Here is a 22,178-nt window from a genome sequence, read left to right on the forward strand (position 1 = left end):
AGACTACTCGATAATGAAATTCGTTGACAACTATTTTCATTATTGATTATTATCAAGTTTAACGGCAAGTTGTTGCAGCCCTACTTGTAAGTATTACTATCAGCAGTTATCGGAAAATAACATACCTTGGAATGTTCCAACTGACCAATCAGAATCTTGCATTCCGAAGAGTCGCATAATAAGCAGTTTTATACATTTAGGCTATGATGTTGTTTAAACCACTAACGGTCCATGTCAGCTGTATGTGTTGATCTTCACAACAGTATGCTAATTTTACCTGTTGGTTTGCAGTTTCACCAGTGAGTTTGGGGACATCAGAATCTCTTCCGCTTGAACTTCAGGGTTGAGCAGCTGTAGTTTATCATAAACCTTCAGGGACACAGTATTTCAATGCATTACACAATGCGTCAAATGCTTTTCTGTTCATGTTGAAGTTTATGTCATGAACTACAGAAGGAGATTCAGTTGACCTGAATCTGGATCTCATCGTGGAGCTCCAGAGTGTTGTCTTGTAGGTGACCAGCGAGAGGAACACTGGCCTTCACCTGCACTCTCAGACCTGTTCGGCCTTTACTCCTGCCAAACACGCTCATGGCGAAGTTGTGTTCTGCGCTGAGCTGGACTGAAGCCTGCAGAAGGGATCCAGAAAACAGATAATTGTATTTTGGTTAAGTTGAAATGAGCACATGAATAATCAAATACACTTTCTAGAGAGTTTTATTTCTGACCTCTGTGTGGCGTGTGTGGATGTCCAGGATGTCTCTCTTGGTCACAGACCAGTGGAAGGTCAGTCCCGGTAAAGCATTACCAAAAGAGAAAGGCGTCTGAGTGCTGGTCAGTCCCATCACATAAACTGGCATCTACAACAGCGAGAGATGAGGCGAAAACTTAATGAGCCTCAAGTGCCAAATTACTCCTCTTAAACATCTTGTTCATGAATTCACCTGGGTTTCGGTCTTCATTCTGGTAATGGGAGCTCTAATTCGAATGGCTTTCAGCTGGACAACCTCAACATCCACTTGATCCTGTTAAGACGTCATTTATTAACACTGAATAGTACTGATTTATCTTACATCTACATCTGCCTGTAGACCCTCACCTGTGACACAACCACAAGTTTGCCTGTTTCTGTGTCGACTGCTTGAACCACGCCGGTTACGGTCATGTTGCCCACTGAAAGGCCCTGGACATGACCCAGACTGTTGATGGAGGCGATGTTCTCGTGGGACAAAGAAAAGAGGATGTTGGACTGGGGCTGTGGTCCGCCCTCTGATGTGATCTACAAATTAACAGATGAACTCTCATTAAAACGTCTCACATGTAAAAAATAAAATACACTGACAAGTCAAAAACTTTAAATCTCATCGGGTTCGCCATGTCTCGTTTGTGTGTGGGACCAGTGACCTATCGAGCCTTTTAGAAAATGATTATTACAATAATACATATATTTTACCCTTAATGAATATTTTTTTTGTTGCAACATTAGCATGAATTACCTGCATCATTGCTCCCATTATAAGAGTGACCTTCCTGGGCAGCAGCCTGAAAGGTGGAAAGACCTAGAGGAAAAAAAGAACAAAAATCTGATGTAAATAATATTAAATAGAGATAATTCAACAAAACTTTAAGCAAGCTATCACAAGAAAAGCTATTATGCAGGAAGCTTTACTTCTATTTGCTGGAGAACAGAAATTATTTTTCTGCCGTTTTTATCCGTCACCGTAGCGGACACACTGGTCTGTCCGATCACCAGACCTTTGACCAGAAATGCGGCTGTGTCCTCCTCCGAGGAATCTGACAAAGCTCTGAAAAACGACCAAGTTAATGGCGCTTACAGGCAGCATAATAGAAGTTCAGAAGACTGAGACTAACACATAGTTACTCACTGTAAAGAGATTATAGATGATGCTGGTCTCAACTGGAGATTCATGACAGAGAAATATTTGGACTGGAAAGGCTTTCTGTTACCATCCAACACCCGAACATATGCTTTGACTGACTTGCCAATCTCTACCTAAAATGAAATTGGACGAATCACACTTCATATCTCATCTAGTATGCAACTCTCCTTTCTTTAAAGGATTCATGTTTTTCTTTGTCTTTGGTGTGTTATATGTTGGCCATGCATGTAATAGACACTTAAAATTGAAACAAAAGATGCATTCTATCTAAAAGCGATTGCTCAACGAGACCTTCCTGAAATGTCTTGTGTAACAACACCCCCACGAATGTACGTCATTTCGTGGTATGATTTGACCAAGACTCGCCCTAATGCAAGTTAGGTGGGCATACTTGTAAATCTCATTGTATCGTCGCTGCCGCAGCCATGTTGCAGAGACGCTGTGTGTTTCGTTGCGATAAAAAAGAAAGCCTCTTTGTTTGCCCTGCCAAAAAATGTGACAACTAAAAACGAATGGTTACATTTTATTTACAACAATGTTCCATAAAAGTACAATCCGAATATTCAACTTTGTGCAGGGCATTTCCCCGAAGAATGCTTCACGAACCTGGAAGATATCAAGCCTGGCAATGCACGACAGCTTTGGTTAAAAAGTGGGGCCACTCCAACCATTACAACTTCGCATGAAAGGTATGGAAGCATATGTGGTGCAAAATTCAATTTGCAATGCAATATTCAAAATGGCAATGCAATGCAATATTCAAAATGGCAATGCAATGCAATATTCAAAATGGCAATGTATTTCTGTATTTAAATTTACATTTTCCATTACTCCACATGTGCAAACTTTGGTGCAGAAGGAAAATGAAAATGAAAATTCAATTATATTATTTACATTTGCCATTTCCAACAGCAGTCTTAATGTGTAATGTGCATACTTTTTAACGCTCTTTAAGTTGCAAAATTAAAATGAAAATGCATTACCGGATTGATTATACATATTTAAGGTAGTCAAGCAAAACTGTAGCAAAAAGAAAATTCTAATGTCATTTTCCCTTAATGCATTAACATTAACAGGTTGAACATTTGGGATTGCATTTTCATTTACACACAGCGCGTTGAGTGGTGCAAAATTCAATGTGGACTTGAAAATGCATTTCGAGCTGACCACGCCCCCACCCCGGTACAGCGTCATTGCGTAAAGGCGGAGGCAGCATCGCTAGATAAAGGCATGGATGTGCGGCTGCAAAACTGATAAAACATTAAATTGCATGCACACGAATTTGAGCACAAATAAAAAAATTACTTGGGTGTTTTTTTTAAGATGAGTACGTCTTTGTAGACGATAGAACTAGTAGCTACATTTCTAGAATTTCTGCCTTATCAAGCGGTGAGCACGCCTGTTGAATGTCTCATAATCACTTGACTTTCTCATACGCGTTTTCATCATGCACACATTCAGTATTTTGATTAATGTCTTTATTGTCACAATATCTTCATACGATTGTTCAGAAATTGTCGTTTTGTGAGACCACTGTTCAGTAACTCTACAGTACAATCACAAACGCGATACATCCACGTGAAATACACCTCTGTACTGTGCTTCTTTCGTGCTGGAGAAAGTGTAAGGGGAGAGATTATGCACAAATACACATAAACATTGCCAAAGTGGAGATCTGCCCTTACGAAAATTAACCTTGGTTTCTAATTCATCCGGATGCTGCAGTTTAGGCTGTGACAGATCCACTGAATAACTCGATTCCTGAAGTTAAGTAAATGTTGCACCACAAAAACAGTCAATATCTTAACATAATCCATCAGAAACAAAGACAACAAATACTGAACGTGTTTATGATGAAAACGTGTATGTGCAAGCGATTTAACGCTTTTATTATCTCTGCAGTCGAACGTGTTTTCCGCACCTCAAAACAACACACATGACTAGCAAATAGCGATGCTGGCTCCGCCTTTACGCAATGACGCTGTACCGGGGTGGGGGCGTGGTCAGCTCGAAATGCATTTTCAAGTCCACATTGAATTTTGCACCACAACGCGCTGTGTGTAAATGAAAATGCAATCCCAAATGTTCAACCTGTTAATGTTAATGCATTAAGGGAAAATGACATTAGAATTTTCTTTTTGCTACAGTTTTGCTTGACTATCTTAAATATGTATAATCAATCCGGTAATGCATTTTCATTTTAATTTTGCAACTTAAAGAGCGTTAAAAAGTATGCACATTACACATTAAAACTGCTGTTGGAAATGGCAAATGTAAATAATATAATTGAATTTTCATTTTCATTTTCCTTCTGCACCAAACTTTGCACATGTGGAGTAATGGAAAATGTAAATTTAAATACAGAAATGCATTGCCATTTTGAATATTGCATTGCCATTTTGAATATTGCATTGCAAATTGAATTTTGCACCACATATGCTTCCATAGAAAGGCGCTTCAGATTCGCAATTCGCAATATTGTCATTGTAAGTATATTGTCATTGTAAGTATATTGTCATTGTAAGTATATTGTCATTGTAAGTATATTGTCAGTGTAAGTATATTGTCAGTGTAAAACACTTTGCTACGTACTGAAGCGGGTTGAGCTTGTTGTGTGTTTGTGATCTGCAAATGTAGACATGCGCGCAACGCGAAAAAAGACAACATAAGTCCTAATAATCAGTAATAATGTTCCAACTAGAGGCAACAAATGTCGTGTTTATAATGGGATTTATTGTCTTTGCGGAGTGGCGACGAGACGTGGCGTAACATAGGTGGATCTAGAAGGGCCAATGCATTCTCGTCAGTTATTATGTTACCATTCCCTGCTGTAATGTGAACTTGTTTCTATCTCAAACAAACTCTGTATGATGTACATGGTTGTTTGTTTATAGTCTTTATAACGTTGTATATAAAAGGTAAACAGTAAGCTATAGTTTTTAACTATTTAAGATAATATTTTTTGAATAAAATCTTCCCAATCCTTTACATCCTGCTCAAGTCGCGCTGGCAAAGTTGATGTATCGGCTTGATCATCTTCATTTTCCGTATCAGATTCGAGCTCGAATTGATAAAAGGAAGTACCGATGACATTTTATCACCTGTCAGTACAATCGCTTTGGAACCTGCTGTTCCAAATATGGTAAGAGGCGTTACATTTCCGCTCTAGTATTCGACCAATCACTACGCACTAACCAACTGGCCAATCATAGCACACCTCGCTTTTCAGAGCGATGAGCTTTGTGAGCTTTTTCTGAGAGGCGGGGAAAGAGGAGATACAAACATGCAGGTATGTGGAAAATACAGCGTTTTTAACCTTAAAACGTGTATACACATTACATTACATCTTAAACAAATGATATTCAAAACAAAATATTCGTTTTAGGCATGTAATTTGACCATGTCTTTGAAATCACTGACCTTGTCGACGACACGCACGACAACCTCCAGAATATCAGCAATGTGTACTGTAGCAATGGCAGGGGAAGGAAAGGTCAAGCAGAGGTCATGGACCATTACTTGCAAGACCCCCGCCTGCAAGGGAACCACCTGAGTTTAACATAAGATTAGGTTTGTATGAGACACTGGCGAGTTCAAGATAGAAGAATGCATGGTTCACTCTGAAAGTCCAAATACAGGAATAATGCTGGTTAAAAAAAGCCAAACAGCACGTTCCTACTTTTAAACCCATGAAGGGCCAGACCAAGGTTACTTCCATTTTGGCTTTGCCTTAGTTTCAAAAAGCTTTAGTTTACCTTAAGTTTTCTTGAAATATTACCTGAGCAATCCCCTGGAACTCCTGAAACGTGACATCTGCAATTCCCTTGACACTGGCATTTACATAGAAATGACCTGAGCCTTCTCGCAGAGTCAGATCAGCCTGCACACACGACACACAACATGTGTGAAACACAAATGTAAGCTCTTATAGAGCAGAACAACAGACATGTGAGAGATCTTACCCTTATATCAGGATGGTTGTATATGGTGATGGTGTTAGGGGTCACTCTTACATCCTCCACTAACAGAAGATCCAGCGTGGCAGAGACTGGGCTCAGAGGATCAAACTAAAATACAAAAATCAGAGCCATATTTCAGATTCAGACTAACTGAACGACAGAATCAGAATGTCATTCCATAACAACTATAAAAATAACAATAAAGAGAAACAAAATATTGGGATCGCTTTCCGAGCCATTTGTTTAAGCGGTTGAGAAATCAATAATGCTGCCAAAAAGTATCTGGTGCTAATCGCATCCCTGAATGTTGTTTGGTTTTGCTGATGTCCTCTTTCACAATGTCCAGTGTGCCTTAAACTGATACAGAAGTTATACTAAAATTTGTCCAGAAAAGACGTCAGTTCTCTCAACAGAGTGACAGCTTCTCCAGACCACTCTAGTCTTTGAATAATTTAACGTACCCTACAGTGTCTGTTTTTTAGAAACTTTCCAACTCTAAACCAGTTCTTAGAACTTGATGACCTTTTATAACAAGGGTAAAAATGAAAGAACCCAAAGTGTTATCTGAAAGTAGGAACTATATGTGCAAACCAGTTGAAAGGGCGATAATACAATCTGTCATTTATTCACACTAATGTCAATAACTGTTAAAAAAAATTAAAAAATTAAAAAATGTAGTCAGAATCACAGACAGGGTTGGAATAACACGAGGGTGACTAAATGATGAAAGGACATTTTGGCAAAAGTAGGTGCACAGAAAGTAGCCTGGTAAACGCGACACTATGCGTTCAATGGCACCCGACTCAAATTCTAAAAAAGGAATCAATGGTTGGTAACAAACTGCTCTATAATGTCAGAATTTCAGTTTCCTGTGTTTATTTGCTTTGTTGTAGTGATGTGGTGGGGTAAAGCATGTGTGGTTGGACAGTATTAGTCATTTCCTCATTGAGGAAATGAAACTAGAGCTTGTGTTCACTACAAAATTATGGTTCACAGAGTTTGAGAACTTAAGGCTGAACACTTGGTCCATTTCTTCCTACATGCACCTGCTGGGCTACTTTATATAATTTGGCTGTGAAATGTCAAAGGGAGTACCACCACAAGTATTAATGAGATCAAATTGACACTCCAAAGAAACGCACCCCTCTCAAAACAGCTGCTGCCTCCAGATGAGATGTTTGATAGCCCACAGCTGTTACCGTGATGGCGGCGATGCCTGATTCACGATGCACAAGAACGGTTTGACGTCCTGTGGAGAGTTTACCACAACCCCGTTAATTCACATGCATATTAAATAAACAAACAGGAAATGTTGTAAGTGTATCTGTAATATTTATCATAAGGTACCATGAAGTTTTTTCTGCTTGACGTCGTCCTCGTGTAAGTATAACTGCATAGGCATTGTCGGTTCGATGCTCGCTAGAGACACTTTAGACGAATCCCAAATGAGACTCAAAGAGCTGAAGTTATCAAACTTCCTGCCCTGGTGGTCAAAAGCTGCCACGTCCAGCTCTGGGTTGTGATAATTAGAAACTGGCACCTACAGATTACAAGTACAAACGCTGAACATCATAACATAAGACATAAGATATGCTTGAGGGTTTGACTGCTCACCACTTGTTTGTTTTGCTGCAACAGCGGGCAGGACACGTCCAGCCGAGGCCTCGTGTAGATGGGGCTCAGCGTGAGACGTGACAGAGGTGCACACACAAACTTTACCACGGCTGGTTCCACGGCAGGGAAGGGATTTGTCACAGTGGGCTGGTTACCAACAGTCATGGCCAAAACCTGAGAAATCCCAAATAATCAATTGACGATTTCTCTTCCATATACCTTTTAGATCACGGTTTCAGAAATCTCTCATTTACCTGCTCTCTCAAATAACGGCATGTGGCTCTGATCAGATGTCTGGAGTAGGTTCGAGAGGCTGGTCCCAAAAGGGACAGAGTCACACTGTTGTGGTCTTCAGCCGTCAGGTTTCGGAAGAACTTAGAAGGCTCTAGCACCCATGGTCTAGGGCCGCCTTCAAAAGTCATGTCTTTAGAGGAGCCCAGCGTCACAACGGACACAGGGTCAATCACCTGTTAAAGCACACAGCAGTTGACCACTTCTCAATTTGTTCTTGCGTTAGATCATAAACAGAAACACAACATGTAATATAACTTGCCTTGAGTGGTGGGTAGGCAGCAATGGTGATCTTTGCACTGAGGTGGATGTTGCTGTGGGTGTAACTAACCAGAAGGTCAGTGTATCCAGGAGTCAAGGCCTTGACTCTTACTCCACTGCAGTGGGTCTGTCCTGGCGCTAGTCTCCCTGAACAAACAACATTTTTCATAGCGGAAACATTTCTTAGTGGAACGGAATGGGACAAATCAGAGCATTATGTCTGCGTTAAAGGTGCAATTAAATAAAATTACAATTTTAACCCAAGCTTTTGTTATATAAGAGGGAATCGTATTCACCCGAACATCAAGTAAATGTCAGAACTGAAAACGCCCTTGTTACTGAGATTACATCGGTTATTGACACCATGCCCAGCTAACGCCAAGTTCTGGAATGCACCTATCTATGACGACGCTGATAGGTTGAACACTGTCTGACTCCATAGAAAAATATCAATGACTACTTCTATAGCCCCGCCCACTGGTTCGCACATGACAGAACAAGTGGCGCGGAACCAGATAGAGCGAGCAAACAATAGACAAACATGCCGTTAAAGATAGCTAAATATTGTGCCTTCCCGGTTGTGGAAAAAATAAAGTCGCTGCATATCCTTCCTTCGGATTCCGATATTAGGAATGCAGGGTAAAAGTTTATTTTTAAAGACGTTCCGGCTCATGTGGGAAAAACATGAAGCATTTGCTCGTTTCATTTCTCTGAGGATTCCTCCGTGAACAAGGCACAGGTCAACGCTAAATTTGTGGAGAGTTTTAAATTAAAAAGCAGTGCTGTGCCTTTGGATCCAATAGGAATGGCCCAGCAATCTTATGTGAGTAAAACATTTTGTACTATGCGTCACTATGCTTTGTTGGAGATCGCTTAATGTGCCCTGAGCACTATTCGGACCTCTACTCATTTGTATTAATTGCAGAGGTTGTCTGTGATCTTAAGTCCGTATGAATCGCCATCACTGTGATTTGGTTGGCTCATATATAATTGTTAAAGGTTTTATACACAGTTTGCGAATAAAGGAGGCTGCTTTGAAGTGTTTTGTTATTATTCCGGGTGCTGGGTGATATCCATTAGTTCCCGGGAGTCTCCCGTTTGTTTTTTTATCATGTAAACTCTCGTAACATTTGAGACCCGCGATCACAGTGATCTTTTGTCCGGTTCGGGATCACGGGTCTCAAATGCTGAAGTTACGGTCATATATCATTAAACGCAATACAAGTATAGGCTATACAAACCATACGCAAAGCCTTGCCATCACATCCGGGAAATTGGTCTGTAAATTTGTATAAAATCATGCCGTGCGATTGCGTCACATGAAATACTGATGTGGGGAGGTCATTTATATATCGCACGAGGTCTTCAGATAATACTAATGCCATTTGAAAACTGTGAATGGTGCTAATGTGTAACCTAACGTTACGTCTCGAACCACATTCACAGAAGCCTCCAACTATGCAAACTGCCATCCAACAAAGCGGTGGGCGTTTACTTCCAAGTGTCTTCAATGCGGCACGCCCATTAAAACAGAGTTTGCAGAGCTTGCCTCAAAACCTGGGTAGAAAATAGCCCATTACTAATTGATTTTGATCTTTTTGGATGTAAAAACCCCCCGAACGTCATAAGTAGTTAAGTTTAAAAAGTGCAAATCGAAGTGCAAATGACACCTTGCTGCATTAGCAAAAAAAAAATTGTTTAACTGTCGAAGGGCTTACAAGTTTGTCTTTAAGCACTTACTGTGAAATACAGTATACATCATGATACAAAAAGCATTATTTTGTCACACCGGTTCCAAGAGTCCATCTTTCAATACAAACGAAATATCTGTATGCCCCATGCTAACTGGCAAAAATAGATGGCAGCCAAAATCGTACTTTCACCAGTTAGAAACCTATGGACATGCCCAACAGCTAAAACATGAATTGTTGTGTGCCCACCATAGTCATGATATTCATCTGTGCAGCGTGCTCTTGGCTTTAAGCTGAACTCTACTTACCCTCCAGCAGTTGGAAGATGCCCACACTCTCCATCTCCACCTGCATGTCAAAGTGTGAACAGTCACTGAGAGTCACTCTCTCTCCGTTCAGTTGACCAAAGATCCGCAGTGGAAGATTAAGACTGAGCCCCACGCGAGCTTCTACAGCACAAGGGCTAAACTCCATCCCCACCGGCTCAATAACATACACCTGCACAAGATAACAGCTGAAGGTCTACATACAAGTCAAGCACATCTACACCACCTTAACAATTTGTTGGCATCACCTTCATGTCTCCGTAGTGCAGCTGGTTTCTCATGTCATGGGCATAGATTGAGCTGACACCAACATCTCTGACAGTTGTCATTAGTCCTTTCACTGTTACCATGGCAACCGCTGCATTAGTGGACGACCAGCTAAAGTTTCCACTTCCGCCAGTTGCCTGAAACAAATTTAGGTTAATCTATTTATATTAATACTACATTACTCCAGAGATAATTAACTTAAAATCTCTTTACCTTGATGGTATACTGGTATGCCCCCTCTTTAGGTTGCCATGGAAATGTGAGGATGGCAGGTGTGAGCACTATGGGGTTGTAGATTTCAACATCCTGCTCATTACGCACGGGAACAGTGAGAAGATGAACGCTGCCTGCCTGCAGCACAACACATTATATCTGGTGTCTGAATTTCAGGTAAAGAGAGAACATCTCCATAATGACAGAAAGAAAAACCATACTTGATCAATGACCGCTTTTAGCGTGCCGTCAATAATAGTTTGACCATTCTTCAACGCTTTCACATAGTGGTAAGATCCGTTGAGGGACGACTCCAGAACTTCAAAGTAATCCACAGGGAACGTTGTTTCTATACGAATATTCTGTAAAATAAAAAAATCATAATAAACAATGTAAGACAACGTGCAATATTCTCAATGACGTTGTACTGTAACTGTGATTGCAAAGAAATGTGGTGCTCATTTAGTAACATTTAATCAACTTCAGACACTCTTCAAAGAGTTAAGTGTGTAGACGGTGGGCTTTTCACCCAAAATTGCAATTCAGTGATAATTCACTCCCTCTTTCCTCTATACACAAGTGAGAAGCAATAAGATACAATGTTGTTGTTGTCATGTCGCCATATTTGTTTGCTTATGCATGACTTTGTCCAAATTTGTTCATACTAAAGGTCTGGGAACTTAGGCCTCTTTCTTTGGTCAAGTGAAGGCGACTCACACGTGTCCTGGAAATTCTAAATGTTATTATAGTTATATACCAAGTTATACAGTTGATTGAAAAAGTATGTGAACCCTTTGGGCTTACTTGGATTTCTTCATAAATTGGTCATAAAATGTGTTCTGATCTTCATCTAAGTCACAACAATAGAGAAACACAGTCTGCTTAAACTAATACCGCACAAACATTATACGTTTTCATGTTTTTATTGAACACAACATGTAAACATTCATAGTGCAGGGTGGAAAAAGTATGTGAACCTTTGGGTTTAATAACTGGTTGACCCTCCTTTGGCAGCAATAACCTCAACCAAACGTTTCCTATAGTTGCAGATCAGACCTGCACAACGGTCAGGAGAAATTTTGGACCATTCCTCTTTACAAAAGTGTTTCAGTTCAGCAATATTCTTGGGATGTCTGGTGTGAATCGCTCTCTTGAGGTCATGCCACATCATCTCAATCGGGTTGAGGTCAGGACGCTGACTGGGCCACTCCAGAAGGCGTATTTTCTTCTGTTGAAGCCATTCTGTTGTTGATTTAATTCTATGCTTTGGGTCGTTGTCCTGTTGCATCGTCCATCCTCTGTTAAGCTTCAGTTGGCGGACAGATGGTCTTAAGTTTTCCTGCAAAATGTCTTGATAAAATTTGGAATTCATTTTTCCATCGATGACAGTAATCCGTCCAGGGCCTGAGGCAGCAAAGCAGCCCCAAACCATGATGCCCCCTCCACCATATTTCCAAGTTGGGATGAGGTTTTGATGTTGGTGTGCTGTGCCTTTTGTTCTCCACACATAGCGTTGTGTGTTCTTTCCAAACAACTCAATTTTGGTTTCATCTGTCCAGAGAATGTTTTGCCAGTAGTGCTGTGGAACATCCAGGTGCTCTTTTGCAAACTTCAAACGTGCTGCAATGTTTTTTTTGGACAGCAGTGGCTTCCTCCGTGGTGTCCTCCCATGAAGTCCATTCTTGTTTAATGTTTTCCTTATTGTAGATTTGTCAACAAAAATGTTAGCATGTGCCAGAGATTTCTGTAAGTGTTTAGCTGACACTCTAGGATTCTTCTTCACCTCATTGAGCATTCTGCGCTGTGCTCTTGCAGTCATCTTTACAGGACGACCACGCCTAGGGAGTGTAGCAACAGTGCTGAACTTTCTCCATTTGTAGACAATCTGTCTTACCGTGGACACATGGACATCAAGGGTTTTAGATATACTTTTGTAGCCCTTTCCAGCTTTATGCAAGTCAACAATTCTTGATCGTAGGTCTTCTGAGAGCTATTTTGTGCCAGGCATGGTTCACATCAGACAACGCTTCCTCAGAACACCAAACTCAAAACTGGTGTGTGTTTTTTATTGGACAGGCCAGCTTTAATCAACACATCCAATCTCATCACATTGATTGGACCCCAGGTTGGCTGACTCCTGGCTCCAATTAGCTCTTGGAGAAGTCATTAGCCTAGGGTTTCACATACTTTTTCCACCCTACACTATGAATGTTTACATGTTGTTGCGGTATTAGTTTAAGCAGACTGTGTTTCTCTATTGTTGTGACTTAGATGAAGATCAGAACACATTTTATGACCAATTTATGAAGAAATCCAAGTAAGCCCAAACGGTTCACATACTTTTTCTTTCAATTGTATACTATCAACTCTTTCACCGCCAGTGACGAGTAATCTCGTCATAAAAAAAAACACTCCCCGCCAAAGACGAGTTATAACGGCAATCTGTGTTTATACTGTTGTACAGCGGGTGGCGCTTTGAAATACCTTTGGAAAAAAGTACAGAATCCGAGAACTTAGAACAGAAATCTTCAATAGGCGGACCGTAGTCCGGATTCGGACCTTTGCTTCATTTTATCCAGACCCCGAGACATAACTTAAACAGCCTTATAAACCCTTTAAAAAATTTAATTGGTTGAGCCGCGCATTTTACAACAGAGAATCACATCACATACGCTCTCAGGAAAACTTTAATGTATATAATTTATATTTTGCCTATATATCCTCTTATATCTTTATTTTGCGCCAAACGCGCTTCATTTTAACCCTTTCCCCTCTGCGCACGCTGCTTCTCTCTCGCCAAAGATGCACCGCATGAAGAGCAGCAAACACGTGCTTATTTTAACAACACTAGTGCAGACACGCAGAGCAGGTAAATGGAAACACAACAGTAAACAAAATGCAACAAGCATCAAAGATTAATTTCAATATTAATTTTGATATTATTCAGTCAATATTGAAGATATTATATTTTCACAGAATATTCTGTAGGATGATTTTATGAAGGACATGTGCGGGGTTTTCACAAGCAGGTTCACATTTTGTATTGAACATTGTTTTAATTGGAAATTATTTAAAGATAGAAGTAGTGCTGGTATGAAAGTGAAAAGGTGAAAATGGCATGGAAAGGATAATTGAGTAAGTAACTGTTTTCTGTTAATGATTTTAATTGTTATATAGCATTTTAATGGTTACATTATATTTGCTGTTTGCATATTGTCAGTAGTTTTTTTATTTACAAATATTAATAATCAGACTTCAATTAAGAGAACATTACCCTACAGCCACAGAGCATTATACATACATATATCAAAATATAAAATAAATGCCCTGATAAAAGATAATTTCTTTTATACAGTATATCCAACTGGGATACATTTATTAAATATTAATTTATTTTCAAAAAACATTGTCTGGACCTCAGTTTGGAAGAAAATATAAAGACTGTACTTCTTGGACCTTTAATTGAGTAACCCTGACCTAGAACGTTTATATCTTATCTGTTTTTAATCATTGTTCTGAGTCTAATCTGGGCGGAATCTTTGACAACATTTTTGACAAACTCGGCTGATTAATCAAAGTGATGAATTTTTGAAGAAACCTACCGAAATTTAAGGAGTGATAAAAAAAAGAACAAATGAAGATAGACGATTATGGTTTATTTCGTTTAAAAGCAGAGACTCGGTTCTTTCATTGGACATATTGTTTGTCCATATATTAATTTAAGACAATGTACTGTGAGCCATTACAGTTTGGTGAAAATGTTAAAAAACACTGGCGCTGCTGGCAACTTTTTTTAAAATAGGCTGGCGGGGAAAGAGTTATTACTATAAGTATTAGTAATATTGAGCCCCCCTTGAAAGTCAGCTGGGCCCCCCTGCTGAGAACCATGGGTCTATACCATCTAGGTCTTTCTTCGCTATGCCTGTACTTTTGCATTGGACGCTCTTGTCACCTAGACAAAATCATAAAGTAATTATACTTGGCAATAAAGCTCTTTCAGATTCTGAGTTTTAAATGTTCAATGCAACTTACATCAGACAGATGAATCTTGTGGCCTGACTTATCAAACACTTCAATGAAGATTTCGTATGTTCTTTCCGTCTCAAGTACCCAGCGTTCCTCCGGCTGAATCTTAAACGCTAGTATTCAAGACAATCAAGAGAGCTTTCGATTACAGTACAATTAATGTCATCTTTTATAAACTTCTTGTTTTTATGAACCTCTAAAATAAGCCAAAAATGATCTCCAATCAAAGTAGTGGTCTTCATGCAAAACTGTAAACTAAGGATGAGACTAACCCAAGTATCCAGGCTCCACCACATATATAGTGCTGTTAGGGAGACGAGAAACTCCCTGCATTCCCAGACCTTGACATTCAGAATGAAGGAAACACAAGGGTGATGGTGTTTTTTTAATGTTATTGAAGAACCCACTTTCTTCAAAGAAAGAATGTTAAAGTAGTTTACTATAAAATTTTAATTTCATGACAATTCACTCACCCACAGTAAACTTTCTAATGTCGAAAACAAATTGAGGCTTTTGATTTAAGCATTCCAGGGTTCTTCTCTATATAATGCAATTCAACTGAGGTCCAAATTTCAGTTTTATCGCAGCTTCAAAAGGCTCTAAACGACACCAGCTGATGAATAAGGGTGTTGTTTAGCGACAATCATTAATTAATCATTTTCCAAGAAATCAAAAAAATATATACTTTTTAAATATAAATATATGGCTTGCACTGTCTCTGAGTGTCTCCAGGAAGCGCGCTCCACGACTTTAGTATAATGCAATCAATTTTGAATGTCAGGATTTTTTTAATCTGTGTCAAACTTAACAAACACACAAACTGACCATTTTAAAAAATAACCTTGCACAAAAACAAGTTAAGTGTCATTTAACATCCAAGAACTTTTGAATGCTCTTCTTTCTCCACACTTGTAAACACTGTGTAGGAACTTCCACTTACATCATATGAATGACCTTTCAAACATGATTGCGTAGTACGTGAAGTCCTGGATGTGCTACATGGAGGCACTACGATGCAGTTCAAGCCATATGCAGTATTTACGTTTAAAAATTATATATATTTTCTTGTTTTCTTGGAAAATGAAAACCGTCAGCGACTGTGTCGCTACTCGCTAGTCTCTTGCTACAAGGTACGTTTCTAGCTTTAGTTGCTTAGCTGCTGTACTACTATTGGTAGTCGCTCCCAAAAGTTGCTCATGCAAATCTCAATTTGTCGTTTCGCTAGACACCCCCACTTCCTGTCACCAACCGTTCCTGTCGCTCATGTCGCCAGCTCTCCATTGAAATAAGACATATGTAGTGAATGGATCATTGAGAAAAGCCTCACTCCCTTTTGTCCTGATTTCTAGATACCATCATCAAAAGACCATAGCAAACATGGCTCCATGGGGTCTGGTTTTAGGTTTTGAACTCTCACAGAGAGGGTGATAACCATTTGGTTTCTCTGTAGGATATTTAGGACTTATAGGCTTCAAAGCATTGGTGATAAGTTTCTGTGTCATCTCCAACTTAACATCTGAGGCTAACCAGAGAAACTTATGTGATTTAAACTATCCTTTTCTGTAAATGTATCTAAATGTCTAGGCTGTCTGTTGGCACTCGTGCCATTTTAAATAGTCTGTAACTGTAAGATATACAAGTTTAGATTTAGGGTTCATGTGATGTATTCATACGTTGGGATGATTCACAGTTCAATGCCTTGCATGTTCATATTTACTACTCCTCTTTGAATTCCCTATATGATGAGCTATGTTATAAAAACATAGGATGCATCATACCATGTCCATAACTAAGTTTAGATATTAAATGCAAACTGACCATCCTGTCAGAGCTATGCAAATGAGGCGCCATGAGAAACAAAGGAACTTTCTCTGGCAAACACACTTTCTTGGCATTGGCCCGAAGACCATCTGGGGGAAGGGCAGGTATGCATTTAAAACACCATCACCGATCCACTTCGGGAGTTAGATACTTTTTGGAATTAGGAATTGGAAGGAAAAGAGAGAGGACGTGGAGGACACTCCAACGGACACCCCCGCTTGGGGCTCCCCTCTGGGGAGTCCGATTAGGCCATGGACCTTTAAACTCAGAACCCAAACTCAGCGTTTCAACAGGACTGCATTCTGGAACCATTCAAGATTTCCATCCATGCGCATACGGATATTGGTCCAACACCGAGATTGCAAGTATCTGTCTCTAAATATAGAGTAGCTGTACAAGATACAAGTATTAAAGATGATTTTATTGGTTTTCAGACATGTTTTACCTGCCTCGCGGCCATGCCCTCTCACTCTCTCATTCTCACTCTTCCTCTCTCTCTCCGCTTCCTGCCGCGTTTGTGTTTCATGTATTTGTTTGTCGTCATTATGTTTACCATGTAGAGTAGAGTTTAATAGAAACCATAAAGGCATTTGTGATGGGTTCTCCATGTTCATGCTCACAAACGGGTCACTTAAACTGTGTTTCGGTCTATGCTACCTCTGCTCTTAATTCTGTTTTGTAAAGTCACGTTACTTATGGTCATGAGATAACGTTAGTGTATAACTCATCAATGCATTTGCTGGACGAATACATAAAGGATTTTTATCACTATACTGCTAATCAGAATTGTAAAATATGTTTGTGTAATGACGATTATTATACGCATTTTCCTTTGAGCTAAACTAATTCCTTGACTGAAATTGACGTTTTAAATAACTCATTTCATGTATGTGATCTTGATAGATCTGGTGGAGAATCTTATTTTGGTGAGTTAAACTCATCCTTATTTTAACATGCAGCTAAAATCGCTACACGTATGACATTGCCTTGCTTTGTCGCTGGCGGTCTGAATGGGGATAAACCAACAGTCCCCCGTTTAAGTCCATTATATGAATAAGAACCCTGGAAAGCTTTCCTCAAAAGCATCAATTTCTTTTCGACAGAAGAATAAAAGACACGGCGGCTTGTATGACGTGGGTGAGTGAACAATGAAATTTAAATTGTATTGTGAACTACTCCTTTAATGACATGATGTCTCCAAATCATGCAATTATTATGATTATGATTATGTAGTTTTAAATGTTTAAAGGGGTCATATGTTACGAATACTTGTCTGTCTGTGCCTTTGGTGTGTTATAAGTTGCCAATGGATGAATTACACACGTAAAATTGCATAAATTAAACTGTCTGACAAAAGATGCATTCCATCTAAAAGCGAATGCTCACCCAGACCTGCAAGTATGTGGGCATACCTGTCAGTACAATTGCATTGGCACCTGATGTTCTAAATATGGTAAGAGGGGTTACACTACAGTCACACGCTTGCAGTTTTCAACCAATCTTTGCAGTGGTTAACTGCCCAATCATAGCACACCTTGCTTTTAAGAGCAATGAGCTTTGTAAAGAATCCGCACATTTCAGAGAGGTGGGGCAAAGAGGAGATACTAACATGCACGGTTTGTGGAAAATACAGCGAAAATACAACCTTAAATCGTTTATACACTTTGCATTACATCTAAAACAAATGATAATATTAATTTTAGCCGTGTCCTATGACCCCTTTAATGATTCTGACAGAGAGTGAAGGATACTTTTGTGGTCCAGCACGATGTTGGTTTGACCGTGCTGAACGGCAAACACTGTCGAGATGCTCTGCTCTAAGTTTGCCACAGGGACCTCTGGGTTTCCATCAGGCGTGACTGCATTGTTTTGGAGGTTTAGCTCATACTGGTCACATGGCATGGACAGCTCTAAAAGAAAAGGACAAGCTTTCATGCATATGTGATATAAATACTACATCCTCTCCTGTTCAAATCGGACACAGCCTGTTGTCCCAAAACAGTACAGACGTTAGGTGGCAAACATGATTTTACAGCTAAGAAATAGATCAAAAAAAATCTGCGAAAGGAGGAGAAATGTTGACATTTTTCAGCCTGCTTCTGTACAAACATTGAATAGAAACAGCTTACCTGTGATCTTTCCCTGACGGATTTTCTGCACTTTGTATTTGATGGATGTGCCAGCGAGCAGATACACATCATAAGCAGGATTTAGGAAAACGTTTTCAAGAATCAGTAATTTGACTTCAGCAGCACCAACGTCCTGCAAAACATATATAATATTCAAATGAATTGGTTTGTTCGAAGCAATAATGACCTCTCACACCACTTCCATCCAGAACGACAACACAAACATGCTTGTCTAATGTCCATGCCATGACTATTACTACTGTAAATGAAAAAAGCAGACAAAACCTTATAATGAGCTTCTTGTATTTTGGCTTTGAGCTTAGCATGTCCCGTTTTGATTCCTGAAACCAGGATGATATCTCCCTGATGTCCTACTCGCTCCATCTCAGAGATGTAGGTTGGAGGAGTGTACGCTGATTCTGCAAAACGCAGAACTCTGCCAAAAATGCGTCACAATTGCACCATCATACAGTCAGGTTTGTTAAAATAAAGAAATGCTTTCAACAGCTACAATTAAAGGTCCAATGACTTTTCAGGATCAGCAGGGATATACAGTTATATTATGGCAATTGTTTTTTGCTCATGGCAGGTTAAATATAAGGCCGTCATCACTCGTTCGATCTAGTTACAACAAAGTTAAAAGAATGTTAACATTGAACCTGACTCTTACCGCAGTGAGTTGTAGGAATCAGGGAAACCTGACGTTTTTGCATCTTTTACAATAGTCCAATCAAACAACAGACTGGCGAGAGTACTGAAGGTATTTCCTGAAAGCAGAATGCACACATTTATCCAGAGTTCAAATTAATGACATCATTGTACACTGCTTCATAACATACAAGTACGATAGAGTCCACAGGCCTGGGCCATATCAATTATTTTCAATGAGATCTCCGTTTTCGCCATGCATGATAAATCCATCTATTTATGAAAACCAAAAGCAGAAACACCTACTACGGACTTCACTGTATAGGGTTATAAAGGGATAGTTCACCCAAAAATTGAAATTGCTTTCATTTACTCACAATCATGTAATTTCAAACCTGTATGACTTGCAGAACACGAAAAATATTTTAAAGAACATCATTGACTTCCATTGTATGGACACAAAACCACAAAAATATTTTCATTCATGTTTCACTGAAGAAATAGTCATATACAGTTTATACAGAAAGTATTCAGACCCACTTAAATGTTTCACTCTTTGTTATATTGCAGCCATTTCCTAAAATCAATTCAGTTCATTTTTTTTCCTCAATGTACACACAGCACCCCATATTGACAGAAAAACAAAGAATTGTTGACATTTTTGCAGCTTTATTAAAAAGAAAAACTGAAATATCACATGGTCTTAAGTATGAACTTAAATGATTTTAGCAAATGGTTGCAATATAACAAAGAGTGAAACATTTAAGGGGGTCTGAATACTTTCCGTACCCACTGTACATGATTTCAATGACATTTGCTGAATTAATTATCACATCTTTTTTGGGGGGGGTTAACTATCCATTTACGTTCATGTGCATAACACACTCACCTTCTGAATCAAGCGCATGAATCTTGAGCTCCAGTGGAGAATCCTCCAAGAAAAGTTCTCGCGTAGTGGAGACAATCTGGATCTCACTAATCACATCCACTATTGCATCACAACGTAGCACCTGTCCTGTTGCTGAAAACAAAACCACCTCTCAGATCACCAAGCTCATAACCCCCATAAATTCCTTTTGTTTTCCCCTACTTTGTACATCGCTTTGAATAAAAGCGTCTGCTAAATGACTAAATGTAAATGTATGGGACAATAATTGGTTACATAATAGTAAATGAAATAAAAGATATGTCATCACTTATACCAGACAGATTAATGCACTACAATTTTGCAAAATAAAAATTCTTATCACCCTTATGTCATATATATTTATTAGTGGTGCTCTGATTGATCGGTCTCTAAAAGGCAGATCCAGAAATGCTGATCAGATGACGCAAAATTGACAAGACATTTATTTTATGTGCAATAAAAATGGCTTCACCGGTCTGGCAATTCTACAAGGTGTGTGAAATAGACAATGCATTATTAGTCTGAAATGTGTGTACTATGCAAATTCCACGATGCGGGAAGCACCCAAAACATTTTTACACCAGCAACCTCTTTAGACATTTGAGGGTTAGACACCTAAAGTAGTGTGAGTAGTTTTCAAAGTTAGCCTCGCGCAGAGTGAGCAGGCACGTCAGCAGCTCGAGCGCCAATCAGCTGCGGAGATCGCTTCAACCGAAAATTCATTTTTTCTACCAGTGATGGAAAAATCTGAAGGCAATCTGTAATTTTGACGGACTACAACAGAGGCGATTCCTAATTGCCCTATTTAACATTTCGTGTCATTAGAATGTGATGGTGAATGGACTGAACGTGATTGTGAGCGGAAGGAGGTAGGCCATCGCGAAGGGACGAGTGTTTCCTATTCATTAGCTTACTCTCAAATCCCTGGTCAGTTTTGCTAAACGTGCATGTGGTCAACAGAGACTCGAGGTGCATATGCATTCAACACTCCCCGCGTCCCGTGCACGAATACACACAGGTGCGCTATGGTTCTGTCTTTACCTCATAAAAGAAGCGTCTTTTTGGATAAATAATAGCTTTCAGTAGGTGGAAAAATGTCTCTCAATGCATTTTTTCTGTTCAGTGAGCGGCAGAAGCAGCACATATATGACCAAACCACAGCTTTCTGGTGAGTACAAAACACCTTTTACAGGCACCTGTCATTGTTACTGATTGGACATATGAACATAAAATAATCTAATTACAAGCAAATGTTTATGTCCGACAACAGAAACATTGAATAATAAATGAAAAGTCTAAGTCTAGTGCAATCTCCCATCAGCTGTCAGTAACAGAGACATTTTTAAAAAGCATCAACCCTACTGCAAAGACAGTAAGAAGCATAAAGAAATCAGATTTTCAGATAAAATTATGTAAAAAATTTGCTATGATCACGGCCACTTTATAATGTGGAAGACAAAGGGTTTATGGGACTCATGTCACAGGCTGCTATATTTTATGAAAATATGTGGTAACACTTTCCTAGAAGCATGTATGTTTAATGGATTATAGAAGTAGTTTTTAAAGCATTGTAATGCACATTTTTAGTTTTCTGTATAGTGAAAGAAAAACATGATAAGCATTACGTCACAGAGCGTACAGACACGTGCAATTATGTGTAAATGCCCTCCAAAACGTTTTTGAGATTAAAATTCGATCACACAAGTCACTTGACGAAACTGGAAACGTGTAATTCATGTGATTGTTGAGGCCACATATGTCAGGGCTTTACTCCTCCAAACGGAGTACCACTGGCTTTCTCAAGCTCAAGTTCTTTGTTTCAAATGAAGACACGGGACAATCGCGCTAACAATGCGCTGTGACATTCTCTGTCTTCCTGGCGTGTCTACGGCTCAACAAAGCTAATAGCGGACCTATTGCAATGGAATTTCGGTGCTAGCCATCAATTTATCCTTTCAGAAACTTATCTCATGTATGCTTAGCATCGGCTGCCAGTGCGCTTTGGAAAGGAGAAGATAACGGCACGACCGGTGGTTTCCCTGCCTTCTTTTAGACATGACGTAAAAATACAAAGGTGAAATATGAATAAGTAAAGAATAATGTTTTTTGAGTGGTATAGCAGAT

The 22,178-nt window shown here is 39.4% G+C and overlaps 1 protein-coding gene across 1 annotated transcript in view; it reads right to left on the reverse strand.

Moving 5' to 3' along the window:
* Positions 1 to 22,178, reverse strand: part of nup210 (nucleoporin 210) — a 40,551-nt gene that overhangs the window by 15,632 nt on the left and 2,741 nt on the right. Inside the window, exons 3-29 of the mRNA XM_056732457.1 lie at positions 20,037 to 20,168; positions 19,170 to 19,266; positions 18,785 to 18,935; positions 18,500 to 18,632; positions 18,122 to 18,280; positions 14,822 to 14,890; positions 14,556 to 14,662; positions 10,745 to 10,885; positions 10,524 to 10,661; positions 10,292 to 10,447; positions 10,026 to 10,215; positions 8,028 to 8,173; positions 7,729 to 7,941; positions 7,475 to 7,648; positions 7,208 to 7,400; positions 7,003 to 7,109; positions 5,864 to 5,968; positions 5,680 to 5,781; positions 5,322 to 5,450; positions 1,887 to 2,014; positions 1,670 to 1,805; positions 1,497 to 1,559; positions 1,100 to 1,279; positions 945 to 1,025; positions 729 to 860; positions 471 to 629; positions 278 to 369 (exon numbers count right to left, since the gene is read on the reverse strand). Of these exons, the coding sequence (XP_056588435.1) occupies positions 278 to 369; positions 471 to 629; positions 729 to 860; positions 945 to 1,025; positions 1,100 to 1,279; positions 1,497 to 1,559; positions 1,670 to 1,805; positions 1,887 to 2,014; positions 5,322 to 5,450; positions 5,680 to 5,781; positions 5,864 to 5,968; positions 7,003 to 7,109; positions 7,208 to 7,400; positions 7,475 to 7,648; positions 7,729 to 7,941; positions 8,028 to 8,173; positions 10,026 to 10,215; positions 10,292 to 10,447; positions 10,524 to 10,661; positions 10,745 to 10,885; positions 14,556 to 14,662; positions 14,822 to 14,890; positions 18,122 to 18,280; positions 18,500 to 18,632; positions 18,785 to 18,935; positions 19,170 to 19,266; positions 20,037 to 20,168 (3,613 nt within the window). The remainder of the gene's footprint in view (positions 1 to 277; positions 370 to 470; positions 630 to 728; positions 861 to 944; positions 1,026 to 1,099; positions 1,280 to 1,496; positions 1,560 to 1,669; positions 1,806 to 1,886; positions 2,015 to 5,321; positions 5,451 to 5,679; positions 5,782 to 5,863; positions 5,969 to 7,002; positions 7,110 to 7,207; positions 7,401 to 7,474; positions 7,649 to 7,728; positions 7,942 to 8,027; positions 8,174 to 10,025; positions 10,216 to 10,291; positions 10,448 to 10,523; positions 10,662 to 10,744; positions 10,886 to 14,555; positions 14,663 to 14,821; positions 14,891 to 18,121; positions 18,281 to 18,499; positions 18,633 to 18,784; positions 18,936 to 19,169; positions 19,267 to 20,036; positions 20,169 to 22,178) is intronic.

Source organism: Triplophysa dalaica, chromosome 20 (genome assembly GCF_015846415.1).
Source record: "Triplophysa dalaica isolate WHDGS20190420 chromosome 20, ASM1584641v1, whole genome shotgun sequence".
Taxonomy (NCBI): domain Eukaryota; kingdom Metazoa; phylum Chordata; class Actinopteri; order Cypriniformes; family Nemacheilidae; genus Triplophysa; species Triplophysa dalaica.